Raw genomic sequence first — 24,073 nt, 5'->3', positions numbered from 1 at the left:
TATTTTCAGAGAGCATTACCACATGATACCATCAAACTACTTCTGCTGAAGCCATTATCCACCATGAATGTTGCTATTGCTAGCTACCGAAACGTGGGCGTTTCACGTGCGATGTTGTTGGTGTGCGTTCATTGACGTTGACGTTCATTGACGTTCACGTTCATTGTTGACGTTCATTGTTGACGTTCATTGACGTTGACGTTCATTGACGTTGAATCCGACGCGCTGTATGACGTATCCCATACGGGTAGTGGTGGTCTAGTGAGTTGGACTTGTGATCGGAAGGTTGTGTGAGTTCAAATCCCGCCTGAAACCACACCACTACTAGTGTGCCCTTGAGTAAGGCACTTAGCCCTCAGTTACTCCAGGGGGAATGTCCCTGTAATTCGTAATTGTAAATCGCTTTGGATTAAAAGCGTCAGCTAAATAGCAAAAAAAAAAAAAAAAAAAAAAAAAATCGCAGTCAAATCGCAGGCTTTGCGATTAGCTAATCGCATAATTTCAAATCGCGATTTCGATTTAAAATCGATTAATCGTGCAGCCCTAATACACACACACCATACTCCCTCACTCACCCACCCATACACACACACCATACTCCCTCACCCACCCACCCATACACACACACCATACTCCCTCACTCACTCCCCCATACACACACACCATACTCCCTCACTCACTCCCCCATACACACACATCATACTCCCTCCCTCACTCCCCCATACACAAACACCATACTCCCTCACCCACCCATACACACACACACCATACTCCCTCACTCCCCCATACACACACACCATACTCCCTCACCCACCCATACACACACACCCACACCATACTCCCTCACTCCCCCATACACCCACACCATACTCCCTCACCCACCCATACACACACACCATACTCCCTCACCCACCCATACACAAACACCATACTCCCTCACCCACCCATACACAAACACCATACTCCCTCACCCACCCATACACAAACACCATACTCCCTCACCCACCCATACACAAACACCAGTCTCGTACTGCAAACAAACAGGCTTCAGCCCAGCAGAGAGGGCAAGCCAACACAACAGTAACTGCGTGGTCCGGCAGCACTAGTAGGCAGAGAGAGAGAGAGAGAGAGAGAGAGAGAGAGAGAGAGAGAGAGAGAGAGAGAGAGAGAGAGAGAGAGAGAGAGAGAGAGAGAGAGGGAGAGGGAGAGAGGGAAACAGAAAGAGGAGGGAGGGACTGTGTAGGGAGCGAGCCATCCTGCCCCAGCATGCCTAGATTCCTCTGAACGTACAGCCGCCTCTCTGTTACCAAACAAAGGCTTCATCTGATACCAGAGGTCCCCTGATTAACGCCTGGACCTGGACAAACCACACCACCAGCAAGGCTCCAGAGTCCAGACCGAAACATAGGACCTGGACAAACCACACCACCAGCAAGGCTCCAGAGTCCAGACCTAAACATGGCAGCTTCATCAACCTCAGATCATCTGGAGGTGGACGTAAAACACACTGCAGACACATCTTTGACTTTGGTGAGTAAGTCAATGGTGAGAAAGGCCAACGCACAGACTTGCTGAGTCATTCTAGCGTCGGTAAATGAAGAACCATCTGGTTGAGGGAAATATACGAGAGCGACGGGTTTCATAATGTATGAGTGTCACATGACACGGTGCAACAGGACCAGGGCTGCATCACATCTAGGTGGTTTACAGGGTCAAAGTGCACTGAGTGGCAAAACCACAAAGTGTGTGCTTAAGTTACATCCAGGAAGAACGACATAGCCCGTCTCGATATAGCCTACTACACACACACGCCTGCACAATCAGCCGTGACAAGAACAGGGAGCGTTCTAGTGGTGCTGAGAGTTAGTCGCCATGCAAATGAGAAAGAGGATGAAAAATATTTCAAAAGGCCTCGGGACTTTTCCAGACCAAATAGAAGAGGGAGTGAAAAATACAATAGCCTCCCTCTGCCCACCCCAAAAACAACAACTGATCACAAAACCAAAACAAAGGTGTACGGACACACAAACCTAATCCTGGCTTAAGCTCTCTAACCTCTCACTGGAGTTGTATTTACGGCAAAACCAGATCAGATCAGGCCACAACAAGGCAACAAGCACCTTATTGGTTTAAAAATAGACTTAACTCAATTGGGTTAGCTTCAGAAGCTACTTATTATCCATGCACTTGCAGCCTTTAACATGTGGCTCAGAACCTTAGGCAGGATGAAAGCTTAACAGGGGTTTATGTCCAATACCCACAACATACACAAACGCTGTTTTCCCCTCAAAAGCTTTCATCACCTCATCAACTTTATTACTACAAAGCATGCAGGAAGAGTGAAAAGCAGTTGGGGGAAAGCATTGCAAAACAAAACAAAAAAAGAAAAAAATTATGACTGTAAACTGTGGTCAGTCAGCTATGGGTCGATGCAATGAGAATAAATCAATAAATGGTAAATGGACTGCAGTTATATAGCGCCTTTATCCAAAGCGCTTTACAACGGCCTCTCATTCACCCATTCACACACACATTCCCGCACCAATGGCGGCAAGTTACCATGCAAGGCGCCGGCCCGCTCACTGGGAGCAATTTGGGGCTCAGTGTCTTGCCCAAGGACACTTCGACATGTGGCCAGCCGGGGCTCGAACCGCCGATCTGCCAACCTTGCGATCATTACACGGCGGCTCTACCACAGCCGCCCCCAATAAAACTATCACTGAGTTTAAATGAAAGGATCTATGGTGAAAGTGAAGGTAGAGAATGTCTTCTGCATGGGTCTGACAGTGATTTAGATAAGGTCTCCAGGACATTTGCCAACCAAAGGGACCTCACCATTTAATCTGATTCTCGTGGCGGCGGAAAATCAATGCTGAAGTGTGTCATGTTCAATAAATCACATGCGTCTTCCTTTAAAAGGATGCATGGAGACGTCTAGGAGCCTTGGCCCTCTGTCCCTCCCCTCTAGTTTGCATTGAGCACAGCTTCAATAGGAAATGATTGGATTCTGCAGATAAAGTGGGCACAACTGTTGTTCTTACCTGTAACTCAAGCGAAGATATTCTCACGCTGTATAGACAGGCTCCAGCTGGACACGTTGTTGTTGACGCTGCGTTGAGGGAGAACTGAAGCTTGTCCCCGGTCACCTTGCAGTGTGCAGCCTAACAGGAAGACAGCACAGGCACAGAGCTGACGCCAGAGGTTCAACAGGGTGAGGCACTCAATGGATTACAAAACTCACAGTGCATGTGGTATTTGAGGTAAAGGGTGCTTAGTTAAGCAATTTAACTCTGTTATTTTGTATTAATGGTCGAGGGATGTGACGTACAGAGCGGGATGAGAGGGGTGACGCTGCCAGAGGCCATCAACAGACTAGAGGATTGACACTGTAGAGTTGAATGGGATTGGCACATGCACTCTGCCATCTTAAGTTGGCGGGCTGTGAAACGGACACTCTCATTCACTGTTGTTCATGTTCACTACAATATCTTTGATGAAGGTTCCTCTGTTCACAGGCGTGACATCCTATCCCAGAGCCTACCTTTAAAGTTTCAGTTGAGCTGACCAACCCATCTGCCTTGTGTGTGTTTGTGCTTGTGTCGGCGGTTCGGAACCCGGCTGGCCACGTGTCGAGGTGTCCTTGAGCAAGGCACTGAACCCCTAATTGCTCCAGGGTCGCCGTCTATGGCCGAACCCTTGCCTAGAGCATTAAAATACCAAATTCTAACAATTTACTGAGAAGTTGATTACATGGCAATAAAACAACAATTATTATTATTATTTATGTTGGTATTAGTTCCTTGCGTCAGGAAGAACAATCAACTTAAAGCCTAAACATGAGGCATCTCATTAAAGTTGCTGCATTTTTCCCAACACAGCTTGGCCCTTGTCATCAGTTCCTCTTGTCTCCTTACTGCTGAGCTGTACAGGCTATGGGTACAGCTTGTAAGCTTCTTACACACGCACACACGCACGCAGGTTGGCAGGACAAGGATAAGCCTCTGTTCACAAAAACTTTCTGCTAGTATAAAACAATTAAGCATTTGGATTTAGGTGCATACTATCAAAAAAGAATACATGCAAATGTTTAACCTGCTTTAAAGGGATACTTCACTATTTTACAACTTACAGTCAGAGGTTCCCTTACCTTGAAAGTAGTCTATGGGCAAGGTATAACTGTAGTCCATGGTTCAGAGTTGTTTAAATAGCCACCACTTACGTAAGCTAACTTTAGCCACCGCTAACAAAAACAACAATGGGAGTGATTTGTGGCCAAATCCTCTCAAACTTCCAACCAAGTCAGAGAGTTCATAATATACACCATTTAGCTGACACCTTTGTCCAAAGCGACTTACATTGCAGTGAGTGTATACATTTTTCAGTATACTATGCCAACGGGAATTGAACCCCAACCAAGAAGCCCCATGCCCTACCAACTGAGCCACAGAGGACCACTATCTGGGTCTGGGTCTTTTAGAGGCTAGGATGTGTCTTTGGGTCATTTAGAGGCTAGGATGTGTCTTTGGGTCATTTAGAGGCTAGGATGTGCTTCGGGGTATTTCAGAGTATAGTATATTTAGATTAGATTAGATTCAACTTTATTGTCATTGTACCAGACAAGGAAATGCAGTTTAACATTTAACCAGAAAGTGATAGCACAAAGACATGATAGTGTACACAGTTAATAATTTGCACAAATATGTAACTTTTTTTATTCCCTAATCATTCCTACTGTTGGGATAGTGAACTATTTCTTTAACAGCACAGCCAAAAATCATATTGAAAACAGTTTGAACAGCTTTTTAGAGGAGATGATTGAAATTGAATGCTCCAGGATACTATAAACTTGAAGCTAGTGGAAAGGTCGTAAAAATGTGCTTACTACATGAAATCTCGGAAGAAGCTATTGGCTCCAGTAAGACAATTTAAAGCAAGGGGGGAAATGTCTGGAAGTGCCAGAGGAGCTAATGGACATTGTGTGACTCAGATATTGGCCACTGTAAGGCTGCACCAACAGTAGAGCAGCCCCTCTACATTCAATTATCAGATAAAGTAGATTGACATCAGAAGCAGGTTATGACATTAGGGTACACTGAAAAGGAAATGGCAAAGCCATAAACGCTTGATTTTGTAGATGTAATGAATGTTAAAGAGCCCTACACAGTCAAACGAAAAAACGGCTAAATCTGTATGTGGCTTGGAAATTAGGACCACGCAACACTGGCCTTCAACAATGACTCCATTGATTCAGATTCCTCATCTTACCTCCAACTAGATTTTTATCAGAAGAAAAGCATTCAAAAACAACTATGAACATAAGCTTTTCATCTGTGTGCAACTGGTTCAGCCAATAAGACTCTTGTATAAAGGACTTTATCTTACCTTCTGCCCAGCAGACTTCTTAAAACTGGACACACTGCCAACCACCAGCTCTGATGACTGAAGACCATCCTCCTCAAATGTGAGTTGCACAGAGCTCTGTGTGGGATGGGTAAACAGATTAGGTCAAAAACAATCACCTTCAAAATGAACATGGGCAATACTTCTTCACTTTCACCGTTCTGAATCCAGAGAATAAGAAGAGAGAAGGACCAAAACACAAGGACTAAACAGGAAATCTAAAAACACTGGGAATGTAAATCTCTTTGAAATAAAGAGTGTAACGGCAATGTAACATGTGTCTGATGGGGAGGGGAGGTCTGGAGGTCTCAACTACACATCTCAACAAGGAGCAGCTCGCAGCTCTCATCTGGGATCTTAGGATTTGTCAAGATTGTATTTTTCATAGGTTTGTTTTTGAAGAATTCATAAAATGGTGCTCAGTTATGTGGCTCAATGTCATTTCGAAAGCGCTGCAGACTGTGAGTCATCTCTTACCCCAGACCTCCTGGCCTCGTCGTTCAGAGCCCGGCACCAGGCAGCCCTCCACTGGCCCCTCCAGCCCCTCAGAGACATGGCCCATCCCAGCAGAGAGGCCCCTTCCCCCGGGTCTGGCCCCGCGCTGAGAGGCTCTGCGGAGGGCTTCACTAGGAGTAGATCACCGAAAAAATACTGAACTAGATACAAGACCAATGTCACGACGGAGGCGAGGAACAGTGTCACCATGCAAAGCCACTGAAAGTCTCTCAAACCCAAATAAGAAAGGGAACTTTCTGAGTCAGGCATCCTCAGCAACTCTGTGATAGCAAGCTAACAGACTCTGGCTATGTCCAACTCTCCTGTCCAAACCTCATCCACTCTGGCTAGAACCCCCCGTCATCCAGACACGGACATGAGACACGTAGCTAGCTAGCTGGCCATAACAGAGCTACACACAGTCATGGAGTCTCGCCAGCTGATACATTAGCTTAGACAAGCTTAGACGATATCCTGCTTCTGGATCGCAACGTTTTCAGCCACAATAAGAAGCAAGCAGAGTTGGCTAGCTAGCTAATTAGCATCATGTATTTAGCTCGCAGCTAGTGCTAACTCCCTAACCCTACCTAACCCTTTAATATGAGCCACTTTAAATGAAGTGTTCGCAGCTCGAGCCTCTAACACTACTAGCTAGCTAGTTCCTTCGTCATCTCTGGTTGATCACTTCAACACTGGTCGTCTCGTCCTGCTGCTAACCCTAACCCTAACCCTACCCTGCCGCAGCTACTGGAGACAGTCACAGTCAGCTTCTTCTCTCCCGTTCAACGAGCTAGCAAAGTTAGCCAGCTAGCTAATGAACAGGTCAAAAGAAGATAGCATAATCCAGAATCAAATGCCCATTATGATGTATGACGTCCATCATTAGAATCCAAGAGAGAGAGAGAGAGTGTCATGTGTGCTGCCAACTTCAGAGAGCTTCACAGAACGGTCCTCATCACAACCTGGCAGCACATCTCCCAGCAGACACCCACCGTCACACGATGACGAAACCTGCCTTTGAATGTGATGTGATATGAATGATATGATGTGATATGATATGTGATATGATATGATATGTGATATGATATGATGTGATATGATATGATATGTGATATTATGTGATATGATATGATATGTGATATGATATGAATGAATGAATGGTCTTTATTGTCATTGCTACAGTACAGGTACCAAACAACGAAATGTAGGAGGGGTGGCTCCCCTGGTGTTAGGAAAGGGGAAAAAAAAACTTTTAAAGAAAATCACAAGAAGGGAAGGAGCTGGTTTACATAAATAAAGGCTATGTACACTATCCACTATACTATACTGTACAGATAGACGACTAGGGTTGTCATATTGCACAATAGTGTTATTTCACATTTATTTAAAGTGTCGCAGTTTGCAGGCTTGAAATGTACATGTTTGTGCCTCAGCACTACACCTGATTTTTTTTTCAGTCCAGCAGCTGCCATCAATCCGTCCAGACTGTCCAGGGCCCAGAACCTAGGTCTTTGCTGTGTTCAGGGCCTGGACGGCCCTGTGGTAGAAGCTGTTCTTCAGTCTGTTTGTCCTTGCGGCCAAGGTCCTGAACCGCCTTTTCGAGGGCAGCCTGGTAAAGTGTTCGTACCCAGGGTGGGTTGGGTCCCTGGAGATCTTGGAGGCCTTCCTGAGACAGCGTGTGTTGTACAGCTCTTCCAGAGAGGGGAGGGGGGCGCCGGTGATCTTCTGTGCTGTTCTCACGACTCTCTGTAGCGCATTTCTCTCCGCTGTTGTGCAGCTGGAGAACCAGTTGCAGATGGCGTAGGTGAGGATGCTCTCCACTGCGCCGCGGTAGAAGGTCACCAGTATCTCCTGCTTGCTGTGTTCCTTCCTGAGGACTCTCAGGGTGTATAGCCGCTGTTGTGCCATACCCTTGATCTTGTGATTACAAAGGGTCTTGAGGTCTCAATATCAGGTATCAGCGACCTGGCCCTCTCTGACCATTTCTGTATTTTCTTTACCATTGTAACACGTAAAGCTGAAAGCAATGCTGAACGTGTTGTTAAAAAACGTTATCTTACCCCTGCAGTGGCTGAACATTTCAAAGCTTTAATGAACAGTAATCAAACAACTCCCACGTTATGTGAAAACGACTTAGTAATTACCTTTAACAATAAAGTAAAAATGGCCCTAGACTCCCTGGCACCTACCAAACTAAAAAAGGTTGGAGCCAAGAGGAGAGCACCATGGCGAAACAGTGAAATAAATCTCTTAAAGAGAACATGTAGAAAAGCTGAGCGCAGATGGAGAAAGAGCAAACTACAGATTGATCAGAATATTTTTAAAGAACATCTATCTGCCTTTAACTTGGCAATGCGAAATGCTAGAAAAAATCACTTCTCAAAGATAATATCTACAAACAAGAATAACCCCAGGGTCTGGTTCTCGACAATTGATTGCCTTGTAAACCCTGCTCCTAGGACTCTAGACGGCGCAGCCTCTGTCACCAAATGCGAGGAATTTGCAGCCCACTTCAGGGATAAGATAACAAATATTAGAATGTGTATTACTCAGGAAAGACTAGGTTTGTGTAGCACCACAGATCCGCCACCACAGAACATGACTATGAGCATGTTCACCATGATTAGTACGGAAACATTAGGTAAAATTGTGTCACAGCTTAAACCGTCTACGTGTCCTCTTGACCCTATTCCTACCACCTTTTTTAAGGACATTTTTGAATCTGTGTCTGATGACATACTAGGCATTGTAAATCACTCCCTACTTATTTTCAGCGGCGCTAAAAACTGCCCTGGTTAGACCCACCCTGAAGAAAAGTAACCTAGATCCTTCTGATCCAAAAAACTGTAGACCAATATCCAATCTCACTTTTCTAAGCAAAATTTTAGAAAAGGCAGCGTATAGACAGCTTCATGAATTCTTAGTCCTAAATAATAGGTATGACCCACTTCAGTCAGGTTTCCGATCATACCACAGCACAGAAACCGCTTTGCTTAAGGTAACTAATGACCTTAGGATAAATGCAGACTCGAAAAAACTCTCGATTCTTGTACTCTTAGACTTAAGTCCAGCCTTTGATACGGTAGACCACTCCATACTTATTGAGAGACTTGAAAACTGGGTTGGCCTCTCAGGTCCGGTCTTAAACTGGTTCAGGACTTACCTGGCTGACCGAGATTACTTTGTAGCCCTTGGTGACCATAAGTCAAAAAATTATAGCACAACCTGTGGAGTTCCCCAGGGGTCCATTTTAGGACCGTTGCTTTTTAGCCTATACATGCTACCCCTCAGTTCTGTTATCAAGAAGCATAGCGTTAACTACCACAGCTATGCTGACGACACTCAGCTTTATATCTCAGTAACTCCCAACGACTACAAGATGATCGACCACCTGATAGACTGTATTGCCGATATTAATATTTGGATGACACAAAACTTTCTCCAACTCAATCAAGAAAAAACAGAGGTATTGATCATTGGCGAGAAAACTGGGAGAGAGAAATTATCTGCACACTTGAAAACACTAGCTCTTAACACTAAGTGTCAGGCCAGGAATCTTGGTGTCATAATTGACCCAGATCTAAATTTTGAAACTCATATTAATAACACTATTAAAACATCCTTCTACCATCTAAGAAACATCACTAAGGTACAATCATTTCTCTCCCAGGCAGACACTGAAAAATTAATGCATGCGTTTGTTACTAGTAGGCTAGATTACTGTAATGCTCTCCTGACAGGTCTCCCCAAAAAAATGATAAACAGACTACAAATGGTTCAAAATGCTGCTGCTCGTGTCCTTACTAGGACCAAACGGAGAGCGCACATCACACCTGTCTTGAGATCACTACACTGGCTCCCTGTCAGTCATAGAATAGACTTTAAGATCCTTTTACTAGTTTATAAATCACTTCACTGTGATGCACCCAATTACATGGTGGACATGCTCATAAGATACACACCAGCTAGACCCCTACGGTCTAGTGGCACGGAACTTTTAATAGTGCCAGAGGCTAGGACAAAGAGATTTGGAGGATCAGCTTTTAGCATATATGCTCCTAGATTGTGGAACACCCTACCTGAGGGCCTGAGGTTGTCTAAAACTCAGGACATTTTTAAGCGTGACCTCAAAACCTACTTATTCAATGTCGCTTTTTGATACTAAGGGAGACATTGGACATTATAGAACTAGGATCACTAGGCCATTACACCATACTCGTGTTTTTGAGATTTGTGTTGACAGGAAAATGGACCCGGGTGCTGATGAGGCACTGTCAGCTCCAAATATCACCTAGAGCAGTACTGGAACCGGTACAAGGGTGTACCAGGACCACCATCAGGTTGTATTGCTGTCATCTTTATTGTCTCTATTGTGTTGTTGCATCTTAACTGTGCTTAAGTTTCTCTTTTGGCAGGACCTGTGACCATACTGGATGCAGAACGATGCAAATACAACACAAAATTTATGGACAGTGTGTACGCCGATAATATGCAAGGAAGTTTTCCTGGATACATGGTGTACAGGTTTTTGCTCTTGCTTGCTTGCTTTGTGCCGGTGGTCCTGGCCTCCCCTGGGGGACCGCTGGGTACTGGTAAGCAAACTGGCTAGTAGTCGCTCTATTGGTAGAGGGCTGCAAGGGAATTTTTCCTGGCTACATAGTATACAGGTTTTTTACTTTTGCCTGCTCGCGGCTCTGTCAGTATTGATTGATTGATTGACTGATTGACTGAACATTTTCATTGTGTGAAGCGCATTGAGTTGCATCTTGTAAGAAATGCGCTATACAAATAAAATTTGATTTGATTTGATTTGATTCTTGATGGTGGCTTTTGTGTTGTCCTTCCAGGTCAGGTCATCCCGCATGTGCATCCCCAGGAATCGGAGGGTTGAGATACTCTCTCCACGCTCTCTCCGTCGATGAGCAGGGGCTGGATCTCAGACTTTTTCCGATGATATGATATGATATGTGATATGATATGTGATATGATATGATATGTGATATGATATGATATGATATGATATGATGTGATATGTGATGTGATATGATATGTGATATGATATGATATGATGTGATATGATATGATATGATGTGATATGATATGTGATATGATATGATATGTGATATGATTTGATATGTGATGTGATATGATATGATATGTGATATGATATGTGATATGATATGATATGATATGTGATATGATGTGATATGATATGATATGATATGATATGTGATATGATATGATATATGATATGATATGTGATATGATATGATATGATATGTGATATGATATGTGATATGATATGATATGTGATATGATATTATATGTGATATGATATGATATGATATGTGATATGATATGATATGTGATATGATATGTGATATGATATGTGATATGATATGTGATATGATATGATATGATATGTGATATGATATGATATGTGATATGATATGTGATATGATATGTGATATGATATGATATGATATGTGATATGATATGTGATATATGTGATATGATATGATATGTGATATGATATGTGATATGATATGTGATATGATATGATGTGATGTGATATGATATGATATGTGATATGATATGTTATGTGATGTGATGTGATATGATATGTGATATGATATGATATGTGATATGATATGAGATATGATATGATATGTGATATGATATGATATGTGATATGATATGATATGATATGTTATGTGATATGATATGTGATATGTGATATGATATGATGTGATATGTGATATGATATGTGATATGATATGATATGATATGTGATATGATGTGATATGTGATATGATATGATATGATATGTCATATGATATGTGATATGTGATATGATATGTGATATGATATGTGATATGATATGTGATATGTGATATGATATGTGATATGATATGATATGATATGAATGTGATATGATATGTGATATGATATGATATGTGATATGATATGTGATATGATATGATATGTGATATGATATGATATGTGATATGATGTGATATGATATGTGATATGATATGATGTGATATGATATGTTATGTGATATGTTATGTTATGTGATATGATATGTGATATGATATGATATGTGATATGATATGTGATATGATATGATATGTGATATGATATGATATGATATGTGATATGATATGATATGATATGTGATGATATGATATGTGATATGATATGATATATGATATGATATGATATGTGATATGATATGTGATATGATATGATATGTGATATGATATGTTATGTGATATGTGATATGATATATGATATGATATGTGATATGATATGTGATATGATATGTGATATGATATGATATGTGATATGATATGATATGATATGTGATTTGATATGATATGATATGTGATATGATATGATATGTGATGTGATATGATATGATATGTGATATGATATGAGATATGATATGATATGATATGTGATATGATATGATATTATATTATATGTGATATGATATGATATGATATGTGATATGATATGATGTGATATGATATGATATTATATGTGATATGAATATTATATGATATGTGATATGTGATATGAATATGATATGATATGTGATATGATATGATATGATATGTGATATGAATATGATATGATTGATATGTGATATGATGTGATATGATATGATGTGATATGATATGATATGTGATATGATATGATATGATATGATGTGATATGATATGATGTGATATGATATATGATATATGATATGTGATATGATATGTGATATGATATGATATGATATGATATGTGATATGATATGATGTGATATGATATGATATGATATGATATGTGATATGATATGATATGTGATATGATATGATATGATATGTGATATGATATGTGATATGATATGTGATATGATATGTGATATGATATGATATGATATGATATGTGATATGATATGTGATATGATATGTGGCACAAACTGTTATTCCCAAAGTGCACAGCGATATCTTAAAGGTCCACCTGCCGTGATGAAGAACATAAATGATTGCTTATACTTGGCGTTCTAACTAACCCGTAGTTAGAACGCCAAGTATAAGCAATCATTTTACATATTTTCTAACAAATTAACTACTATCTGCTACAACAACATTAATTCACATTATTGGACTATATTTATGATATGCTAAGATACATTTAAAAAATAAAAGTGGCATGGACTGGCCCACGGTGCTTTCCGTAGATCGGCCTGACTTTTGTTTACAGACATGGCTCCTCCCTTCTTCATCAGTAGCTAGCTGAGTTAGCCCTGACGAACCTGTTTTATGGAACGGAAACCTTCGAGGGACGTGTTGGAATAGCGCGCGGGTTTATACCCTGTATTTTAATCGAAAACAAATCATCAAACATCGTCATGAACTGCCGCTCGGAGGTTCTGGAGGTGTCGGTGGAGGGCAGGCAGGTGGACGAGGCCATGCTGGCCATGCTACACACCATCTTACTGCATCGCAGCACGGGGAAGTTCCACTACAAGAAAGAGGGAACCTACTCCATCGGCACCGTGGGCTCCCAGGACATAGACTGCGACTTCATCGACTTCAGCTTTGTCCGTGTCTCTTCTGATGAGCTTGACAGGGTCATAAGAAAAGCGGTGGGAGAATTTAAGGTAACACAAGATCATTAAAGACCCACATTTTATTGTTTGGTTATTGAAGTCACTGTCTCAAGAAGATAATAGCTAGAATTAACACTTGTGAATTAATCAATCAATTATTATTAACTATTCTTCATGGACATTTTCTGACCTTTGAGTTTATTCTGTGCTTTACAGGATGCCTTGGGCAACTCAGGGGGTGATGGCATGGGACAAATCTCACTGGAGTTCTACCAGAAAAAGAAGTCTCGTTGGCCTTTCTCTGATGAGTGCATTCCCTGGGAGGTCTGGAGTATTAAGGTCAATGTTGTCAACCTGGCCAACGAGCAGGAGAGACAGATATGCAGAGAGAAAGTGGGCGAGAAACTGGGCGAGAAGGTCATCAACATTGTGGAGGTGATCAATCGCCACGAGTACCTGCCCAAGATGCCCACTCAGTCGGAAGTGGACAATGTGTTCGACACCAGTCTGAAAGACGTGCAGCCTTACCTGTACAAGATCACCTTCCAGATCACGGACTCCCTGGGCACCTCTGTCAGCACCACCATGAGAAGGCTCATCAAAGACACCCTAGCACTTTGAGGGCTGTGGCCTTCATTATTGACTGTGGGATGTGATTGCATGGTTGATCTTCATTAATTTGGGCATAGGCTTATACAGGCCATGTGGGTGTCTTAACCTGTACACTTAGTTACTATCAAGTCTGCCACCAAAACCACCATCCACTGTCTAGTCAGAACGTTTTTATTTATATTTGTGCGCATCATTTTAAGATTTTATCTCTTTTATTGCCTTTGTCATTACTGAAATCTGACACCTGTTTCCTCTAATAGTTGTGTATATCTGGTATAGTTTGAGCTTTTATGGTTTTTGTAAGAATAAAGTCACCTACTGACACAAGCATCCCGCTGGGACAATATATACGGAAATGTATGCACTCACTGCAATGTAAGTCGCTTTGGATAAAAGCGTCAGCTAAATGGCATATATTATCGATTAAGTAATTTCAAAGTAAGCTTTTTTGTGGCCTGTATTCTGTTCTAACCAAGAATAATGTGTTGAGATGGTTTAATTTTTGAAAATAAAAATGTTTCACCCGAATAATTCATTTACTGTTTCCCAAAACTGATCACCTTATTGATTTCACATCAATTATCTTACAAATAAATGTTTAATGATTATATCCAGTACTACTCATGTATTAACAATACTTTTGTTTGTGTGTATTTGTTGAGGGAAAATGCTCTAGTAGGTTTTTGCCATTTATGGTGTAATGGATTTCCTCATCTACACAACGTATATTACTCATTCAGAGGGTGACCTTGTACAATAATAGAGAGTATTTCCAGTCTCTATATGCTCCAGAGCCACACTGAAGCATACAGTTCCCAAATTCCCTTCCTGATTCCAGGCCAAGAAATTGGTCACTGATGTCCAAGTGGCTAATTAGCTTGAAAAACATCTCTATGACCCATGGTGGTGACCATCTGTCAAATAGGAAACATTTCCATCTATTCTTTTAGTTACATTAGCTAACCATTAATTTGTTTTCTATTCTATGCCATAACATCTCTGGACATATACCTACATATTTAACATCTCTGGACATATACCTACATATTTAACATCTCTGGACATATACCTACATATTTTGTAACATGAAAAATAAGATTTCTTGCAGTTCCATAGTGGTAACCAAAGTCAAGTAAGACTACCTGTACTCAAGTAACATTGTTTCCCTATTGGCTTAGAAATGACAGAGATCATATCAACTTCTACTGGAAACACTCCTATGATTCAGTTTCTTTGTTCAATCCAAACAATACTGAATAAAATCATACACTCCGTGCCAAAACAGATACAGCATTTTTGCTCTTTATTACAGAAAGAATTCAAGCACAAAAACAGTAAAAAAAACAAACACTGACACAAAACTGCTTGCAGTTCTTTAAACTAAAGCAACAATAATGCAAATATTCATTATTGCAGTGATAGCACAGCAATACTAAAAAGATCAGTTTTCATAAACAAACAAAATATAAGAACACAATTAAAGGTCATAGAAACACTGTCTTTCTTTCATAAATTCAGAGCACAAATATAAATAATTTGTTTTAACCCAACCATAGAATTCAAATAATAAAAACGACACATCCTCAAATCAAACATTCTGTAGAATCCAGATGTCTGTGATCACTGTGGTCCCTCCATGAATGTACACTATGTTTCAGAGGTTACAGATCAATCATGAAACTAACAAATCATTGATAAAAAAAAACAAAAAAAAACTTGTAAATATAAATCATCTATTACTGATTGAATTTACAATCACGACAACCACAGCAAAAGTACACACTTGTATAAGAATTAGAATACCATATAAAAGGTCTAGAATGCAAACAAAATACACAATCATGGATTCTGACTCTGTTATAGTCTGTTATATAGCTAAGTCGTTTTTCAAATTCCAACTTTCCTCAAGGGCAATAGACTTGCCATCACATGTCTCCCTATTAATTCTTTGAACATTTCTTGGCTCAAGTTGTAAATCAACTTCAATGCCTGAGAAAAAGGAAATCTGAAAGAACCTATATTGTGCTTTGATGTTGAACAAAGAATCTCAGGTTGCATAAGTTACCCAATTATCAACCACACAAAAGCAATTTTATTATTTGCCATACTGGTATTGACATATACAGATGAATACTAATTCAATACCCATGTCCTTGTGTGCCATCATTTTGTAATAATATTTTAAAACCTCAAAATGCCAAATCAACCATGCACCACACTCAGTAAGCAGGTCATGATTTCCATATTCTTTACAGAATAATCAAATGATGATCTGTTATTTAGTGAGTAATATTTTAAACATAACAATAATAATGTTAAGGCCTACTGTATTCACTCTGAACCTATAAAAAGTAGGCTATGCATGACTTAAAAATGGGATGTTCTTTTGGCCTTGAGACATTTTTAAGTTTAAAGAGATGCTACAAGATTTTTGATAAGCCAAAATGTTAAGTGTTGGCTGTATTGTTCATGATATATTGTTAATCAATTTCTTATCTCATTTTGCCAACACAGTCCTTATTTTAAGGCCAACAAACTTTTGCAAAATAAGTGTTTGCTCCTCATAGTAGTGGGGAGGTGTGCCTCTCTGTCCTAACAGGTCACTTCTTAAGGTAAGGCCCAGAGCGCTCATTTTAGAACTAATCAGTGAAAATATATATTTAAAATCCTGTAACATCTCTTTAACTGACATTGGGGTATTGGGAGCATAACATTGATTTGTATCAAGTTATTTGTAGCAAATGAGTACAGTTAAATGCTGATAGCAGCTACAATCAAGGTAACGAATCAGTACAGAATAATAACATTAGTGAATAATCATCTCACACCCAATAGCTCCCATTTACTGAGCATAGAGGTCAAATTAATCAAACTCAATAAATGTAAGGGAACTTAAAAGAAGACATTTAATCAGAGGAAAATATTTCCAAAAACATTTGGGGTCAAATACTGCACAGGTATTTCCAGTTCTTACGCACTTAATTGTCCTTTGGTCTTAATTCATTTGTATTAATCTACCTACCGTTTAAATGAAATATCGCTGAGGCAATAAAGAAGGAAAAAATTAGTCAATTTGTAAAACCTTATTAGGCAAACATCTGAAATGGAATGGAGAGAATCCAAAAGAACAATATTCACACAAGCAATAAATGTATGCTTGGGCAATAGTCTATGTATCCTTGAACTCTAAATCATTTAAAAATAATCTAAATAACCAACACATTTCAGAACATATTCCCCTAAAAATATTATGGATTCTAAACAGTGTTACAAAGTGCATATCAATGATGTGAAGCCTGAGGCCACTAATATCACCTTGTTAATCAACAGCAAAAAAACTAATTCACACATTTCGCAAAAGCACTTAACTGATCTTGAGTTTCTTGAATCAAAAAATGTACAAGTGCGAACAACTCAAGGAGGGGATCTAAAAGAGATGACTAATCTAATGTCAAAGGCAGAGAATGTTAGCAAATTGATGTTGTTAGCAAAGCTGATCAATAGGCGAATAGCAATTCATTGCACGCATTCACTTTCACACCTCTATGCCAATGCACATGGCCACTACAAATATAACATGAAGGCAAGCCAATTGCAAACAAACAAACGGCAATAGATACATTCAGAATCTTTCCTGTGTAGACTGAGACTTTAATTGATTTATTATGCTGAGGTGAGCAAAAAAATCAAAAGGAGCTCAGATGCAATCAAAGGAGCTCAGGTGCTTCAGTGACACACACTTATAAGTGGCTATGGCTCTGCTCATGGCTCCAAAGACTAAAGGCAGTCTTGAAAGTTCTATGGCAGAGTTTGCACATGTACTGCCTCTTAAATGCAAGGGCTGAGAGAGAGGGGGCATGATAAAAAAGTGTGTCTGATTCCTGAGGAGTGAGAGGACTTTCCACATTATCTGTCTTGGGTATGGGGCTGCTGTCTTGTCTTTCCATCTCAGGCCTCTTGGTCTTGGTCATTGGCAAGCTTCCAGGCTCCTCCTCTTCAGCAACCACTGCAGCCACTGGCCCAGTTTGGGCTGTTTTAGGTGGAGAAGCTTGTGGGGCAGGACGCACAGTAACTTGAGTGGCCAGGGGTGGTGAGGGGGAAGGAGATGAAGGCCGTCTGTCAACCTCTCTAGCTCCAAGTTCATCGGAGGCCGACATATGGGACTGAAAGTGGCTCCAAAGTCGAAAGTTGGTCCTAAAGGCTTTGTGGCAGATGTGACAGATGAAGGGTTTAATGTGGCAGAGCAGCTCCTGGTGCCGCTCCAAGTCCTTGTTGTCACCAAAGAGTTTGCCACATTTCTCACATGGCCACACCCCTGGCTCCTCAGAATCAATAGTGGCAGTCACAATGTTCTCCCTCTCACTCACAGCTTCCTCCATTGGCTCCTCCTTCACTATCAGCTCACCATGATGCTGGCCCACACTCAGGTCCTCAGGCACGAATGATGAAGAGTCCTCCGAGTCAAACATGGGCGGGCCTGAGGAGTCGCTGTAAATTATGTCTTCTCTGGAACTACCAGCCCCCACAGGCTCCTGGGTATGAGGGGGCCCTCCTCTGAGAAGGTCAGACAGCTCTCCGTTGTTCTCTTGACGGCTGAGGGTCATCTGCTCCTTAACAGTCATCATATTGTGGTTGTGGACCTCCACCTGGTGTCGCCATATGCTGAAGGAGGACTTGAAGGTCCGCATGCACTCCAGACAGGTCAACTTCTTGTACTTGCAGTGTGCTTCATGGTCTTTTTTTACTTCTGGACTTGAGAACCGGAGACCACAGTATGGGCACACGGTGGCATGTCTACAGCCCCTCTCGTGGTCTCCCTGCTCGAAGAGAGAGGACAGTTTTTCATTGCAGAGCCTACAGGAGTAAACGTCTGTGCCTGTGTTCTCCTTCTGCATAAAAGTCTGGACGCCTGATGGCAGGAGCCTCTCTCTCTCCATCTCTGGGTCAGCTCTCTCGGCCGGGTGCGTCCTCAAATGCTGCTTGAATTGAGACTGAAACGCAAATGTTTTCCCACAGTAAGGGCATATAAAACTGGACCGTGACCTCCTTTTGGTAAAGGGTTGAGTTTGCAAACCCTGCTTATTCCTCCTGAGCTTCATGAGCAAGGCTTTCTTTATTTCTCTCTCCCGCACAATATCAATCAGCTTTCTCTGAAACTTTTCGTCCAGTACTGAGTCGGAGCTGGAGGATGATGCTGGGTTTTGTACTACTCCATGCTGGGTTTGGCAGTGGGTCCAAACTTTGAAGTTGGTATGGAAGCGCTTGTGACAGATGTCACAAGCATACGGCTTCTCTGGGTTGTGATACATGTTAACGTGGCGGTGCAGTCCAGCGTTGGATCGGAACACTTTCAAACAGTTCCAGCATTTGAACATTTTGCTCTGCCGGGTCTCATCAGTGTCTTCTTCATTGTCATCCATGTTGGAGTTGTGAGGCACAGATTCTGACATGTCGTTATCAAGTGGGAAATTCTGTTCATTCATCCCTCTGGACTTTTTAAACGGGTACCTCCTGTTGTCTGTCCTCCCCTTTCTCTTCCCAGAGAGATTGAATGGCCTGGGATCATGGTCAAAATTAATTTGTAAGTCTTTGAAGTTAACTGGCAAAGTATCCCCAACTGTGATTCGAATAATGTCAGAGGGGTCAGAAAGTGGGCTGCTGGGTTCTGTTTTCACATGTACCTCGTCTCCCTGAGTGTCATCTTCATCATGCCTACTGTGGTGCCTTGACCTGAGAATCAACGGTGGGCCACTTTTTGAAGTGTGTGTGTGCTCTGACGACTGAGATCCTGCTGTTTTTGCCGTCATCTTAACAACAGTCTGTTCCCGATTCTGCAGTTCTTTGAGTTCAAGTGTTGGGGAGAAGACTGGGACAGGACTGTCCATGGATAAGGATCTGCGAAGCAGGCTTTTTATGAGAGGGCCACTCCTGTCAATGGTCTGACTAGACTCACCTGTCTGACTGTGAAAGGGTGGTTTAGGGCTGTACATGGGCTCCAGTTCTTCTTCTTTTGTAACTAGATCATAGTCTGTCTGTAACACAACATGCTTTATTTGCGCTTCACTGAAGGAGACCGAGGAGGTAAGCTGTGGCCTCACTAATGATACTGGGTGTGATGTCTTACCCTTTAAGATAGAGCTATATGAACTGATGGGCTTACTATCAGAACTCTCACTTGACTCGGCTGATAATCTTAGGATGGACGCAGCGCTCCTGACTGATTCATTCGTTTTCTGGGGTCCTGAGGGTTGACTATGCTCACTGACTGAGTGGGCTGATGATGACCCCTCAGATGCTACAGGAGGGGTTTGTTTGAGTGTTTTACTGTGATAGTTTGAGTTTCCACGACTGAGTCCAGGTGCATCACCCCGGCTCTGACACACAATAACACTCCTCTGCTGACAGTCATTGTCATCTTCCTCTGAAAAGGACAGCCTTTTTCTGGAGACACAGTAGGACACGTTAGGCCTTGTTGCCATAATGTTGGTCAGGAAGGGGATTCCTAGACTGTAGCCCAGCTCCTGGATTGCTGCCAGGCTGCCTTTGTCCACAAAAAGGGAGGATGAGTAGATATAATTCAGCACTATTTCAAAGGAGTCAGGCTCACAGAAGTCCAGCTGTACCACCTTGTGGGACTCTGAGTCCCTCCGTGTGAACAGGGATTGGAAATACTCACTGCTGGCTGCCAGAACACTCCTGTGGGCTTGGTATTGCTGCTCCCCCACAAGCAACACTATGTCACAGAGCTGTCCCCTCAGCCGCTGCTCATTGAGCATGCCCAGCAATGAGAGGGTATGTGAGGGATTACTGTAATGCACCAGGCTCTCCATGCTGACTGAAAGGCAAGCAAAGAGGATATAATGTTACTGTCAAATACAATTACAATCCGTTTATAAAATAAATGTCTGAAAAGACCAAAGTTGCTCAAAGTGGGGAAATTGAAAACTTTAAAATATGTACATTTTCATTTACATTTTTTTTCCAGTGTGGTAGAAAACACATTGTCTATCATTAGCTGTGGAGATCACTCAAACTGGGTGAGAGAGAAGTGGAGAACAGATGACATGTCTTCTGTTCCATTCATGGGCTGTGTGTCAGGGCTGTGTGTCAGTGAATGTTGTATATATGCTGCTACTGTATTTAGATGTGGTGTGAGTGCAAATAACACGACGCATGCGCATGTTCCACGTCGATTACCTCATGTTTTCATAAGACTGGACACACCGTATTTAGCGAGGACGCAACGTTGGTGAACTAGGCACGACAATATCTATCTCACATAATAAAGAACCGTATCCCTAATGCAGCCTAGCATTTCAGCAGAGTTACAGCGCTGCGACAGACTGGATGTGCCTGTGGGGAGGTCGGGGAGCATTAGATCAAGACGTGGCTACATTCCTGACGACACATAAGTTCAGCTGGAACAGGCTCTCTCTCTCTGGCGACACAAGCGACATCATTCAAATAGAAACAAAGGCGACGTAGCATGTTACAGTGCGTCACGTGTGGTGTTGCAGACATGAGAAAAGTTGCATCGATGCTGCGCATTTTGAGGTTTCATTGGAACCATGCAAATCTCTCAGAATCCAAACCCCAGGCTCGAGAGAGAGAGAGAGAGAGAGAGAGAGAGAGAGAGAGAGAGAGAGAGAGAGAGAGAGAGAGAGAGAGAGAGAGAGAGAGAGAGAGAGAGAGAGGTCAGTGAGTGTGCGCACACACCCGCTCCTGTGCTCTCCTCCGCCAGCGCAGACGCAGCGTTAACACAGGGCAGAAACCCCCGCCGAGTTACGTCAGGACAAAAAGCTTTTCCCCAAAAAAGATTCTCAATACAAGGCCCTACCGTCAGATAATCTCAATCAAAGTAGTTTTGTGGCAACCAAAACTTACCCGTGAGTGCTGTTTCTGTCCCGGCGGAGCACCCCAACAAGACTTTATATCAGAATTCAGTTGAGTGTGTGGTAGTCGTGATTCCATCCATCTTGAATTTGACGTCATCCCACTCCAGGGATGAGGTCATCGCATAGAACGCTCGTCACGTGCACTGCGCTCTGATAGGCTGTTTATATACTGTGGGCGTGCATGACAGGCAAGGCAAGCTTAAAGGGACAGGTTATTTTTTCATTCTGAGAAATAAACATTTCATTGGAAGAATATCGACATGGAATACCCTCTTATTAACAGAATAGTCTCAGTTATGCAAACACTCAATATTCTATTGACAATACTGTCATGTGAATCTCTCATCTTTAAGAATGTATTTAATTGAATAATTTAAATTGGTTCTACATGATAATTTAGTTCCCAAATAATGTTGACTATTTGTGAAAACAATAGATATATAAGGTTGTAGTTTATGTACCCACATTCACAGGTCCCACTGAAACTAATTAAGCTGATATTATTATAAAGAAATATATCACTATACCTCTGCTCAATCTCATTACTGCTTCCCAGGGGAAACCTGTTGCTGTTTACCTACCTGGCTGAATGGCCTCATCCTGGAAAGCTTTCAGGTACCTGGCAACCATGTCCCCCAGCCACTGCTGCAGCAGAGTAAGGCCATCTATAGATATGATCTGCGTATGGCTGTAAGGACTGTATTGTGTCTTGGAACACTAGCAGCCATGCTGCTGTCAGGGTGAGACCTAGCGGTTGTTTAACTGAAACTCACATGATGTTTGTTTTGTGTCACTCAGGTTTCAGCACTCCTCTTCACTGAGCAGCTCCCAGCAGCACCGCCTGCATGGCTGGGTAGTTCAGTAGGCCTACATCATTAATCCCTAATTAAGCTTTTTAAACTGGGCTCATTTTCACACCACATTAGGTATGTAGAAGATCCCCCAGGTTTTGTGTCAAATGCCTAGAATGAGTATGCTGCTGTGATGAGTGAATCAAGAGAGATAAATATATTTTCAATGGATTGAGGGGTGAACATTTTCAGTCATTTAGGATAAACCACAAACAAATGCATTTCAAAAAAATAAAGTAAAATGTTCTCTCTTAGAAAGTATAGACCCAAAACAAACTAACAGAAGTTGCAATTTCCATGAATAGTCTGTTATCCTCTGAGGTAGAGTGAGACTCGGGATGGAGCACAATGAGACTTTTTTTCACACCACCACCCCCTCTCTCTCTCTCTCTCTCTCTCTCTCTCTCTCTCTCTCTCTCTCTCTCTCTCTCTCTCTCTCTCTCTCTCTCTCTCTCTCTCTCTCTCTCACTCTCTCTCTCTCTCTCACTCTCTCTCTCTCTCTCTCTCTCTCTCTCTCTCTCTCTCTCTCTCTCTCTCTCTCTCTCTCTCTCTCTCTCTCTCTCTCTCTCTCTCTCTGTCTCTCTATGCCGGCTGTGAGTGAACAGATCAGAGCAAACTCTGCCATGGTTACCTGAGTGGAAACCAAGTCACCTGGGACAGTCAGTGTAGCTCTTCCTAGCCTCCATCTCTACCCCTCTGGCTTCACAAACATGTTGTTTGCTGGTACTGACAGAGCCCAGTCCTGGCCCAGCTGTACATGAGAAGCATTGTGTCTTTTTGGTCCTAGCCAAAATGTATAACTGAATATAAATGAATATAACTGGCTATAATGAATCGTAATTCACACATCCAATAGACTGGGATGCATGAAAGTTCTTCAAATAATACTAAATACTTCACTATACTAATACTAATAATACTACAGCCATGCGCATAGATACAGGCATATACTCCCTCCACGAACAGTAATATTATTCTACAGGTGTCACAATGTGGTACACTGGGGACTGGGAAGTGAGGAGGAGGAGGAGAGGAGTGGGTCACAGAGGGAGAGTGCTGAGCACAGCTCCCAACACATCAGCTCTGAGAATGCATGAGCAGGATGGTCGTTGAATACGTGGGATATCAGATATGTTCAAGATGAGTTGGACGTTCTCCCCATGGCTGGCCGCGCTCCTCCTGGGTATCTGTCAGGGACACAATACTTTGTTTGA

The 24,073-nt window shown here is 41.9% G+C and overlaps 3 protein-coding genes across 3 annotated transcripts in view; 1 reads left to right on the top strand and 2 right to left on the bottom strand.

The window, feature by feature from the left end:
* c2cd2 (C2 calcium dependent domain containing 2) overlaps positions 1-6,467 on the bottom strand; it is a 26,789-nt gene extending 20,322 nt beyond the window's left edge. Inside the window, exons 1-3 of the mRNA XM_080549382.1 lie at positions 5,878-6,467; positions 5,383-5,478; positions 3,042-3,161 (exon numbers count right to left, since the gene is read on the bottom strand). Coding sequence (XP_080405508.1) covers positions 3,042-3,161; positions 5,383-5,478; positions 5,878-6,165 — 504 coding nt within the window. The 5' untranslated portion in view covers positions 6,166-6,467. The remainder of the gene's footprint in view (positions 1-3,041; positions 3,162-5,382; positions 5,479-5,877) is intronic.
* Positions 6,468-13,192: 6,725 nt separating this feature from the next.
* atg101 (autophagy related 101) lies at positions 13,193-14,670 on the top strand. The gene is made up of 2 exons (XM_080550111.1): positions 13,193-13,552; positions 13,718-14,670. The coding sequence occupies exons 1-2, from the start codon at positions 13,301-13,303 to the stop codon at positions 14,120-14,122; spliced, it is 657 nt and encodes a 218-aa protein (XP_080406237.1). The 5' UTR covers positions 13,193-13,300; the 3' UTR covers positions 14,123-14,670.
* Positions 14,671-17,853: 3,183 nt separating this feature from the next.
* zbtb21 (zinc finger and BTB domain containing 21) lies at positions 17,854-20,948 on the bottom strand (the record flags this gene model as incomplete). The annotated part of the gene is made up of 1 exon (XM_080550129.1): positions 17,854-20,948. The coding sequence occupies exon 1, from the start codon at positions 20,941-20,943 to the stop codon at positions 17,854-17,856; it is 3,090 nt and encodes a 1,029-aa protein (XP_080406255.1). The 5' UTR covers positions 20,944-20,948.
* Between the last annotated feature and the right edge of the window lie 3,125 nt (positions 20,949-24,073).

Source organism: Nansenia antarctica (genome assembly GCF_963989245.1).
Source record: "Nansenia antarctica genome assembly, chromosome: 20".
In the NCBI taxonomy this organism is placed as follows: domain Eukaryota; kingdom Metazoa; phylum Chordata; class Actinopteri; order Argentiniformes; family Microstomatidae; genus Nansenia; species Nansenia antarctica.
Note: the sequence above shows the minus strand (reverse complement) of the source record. Positions and strands in the feature narration are given on the sequence as shown.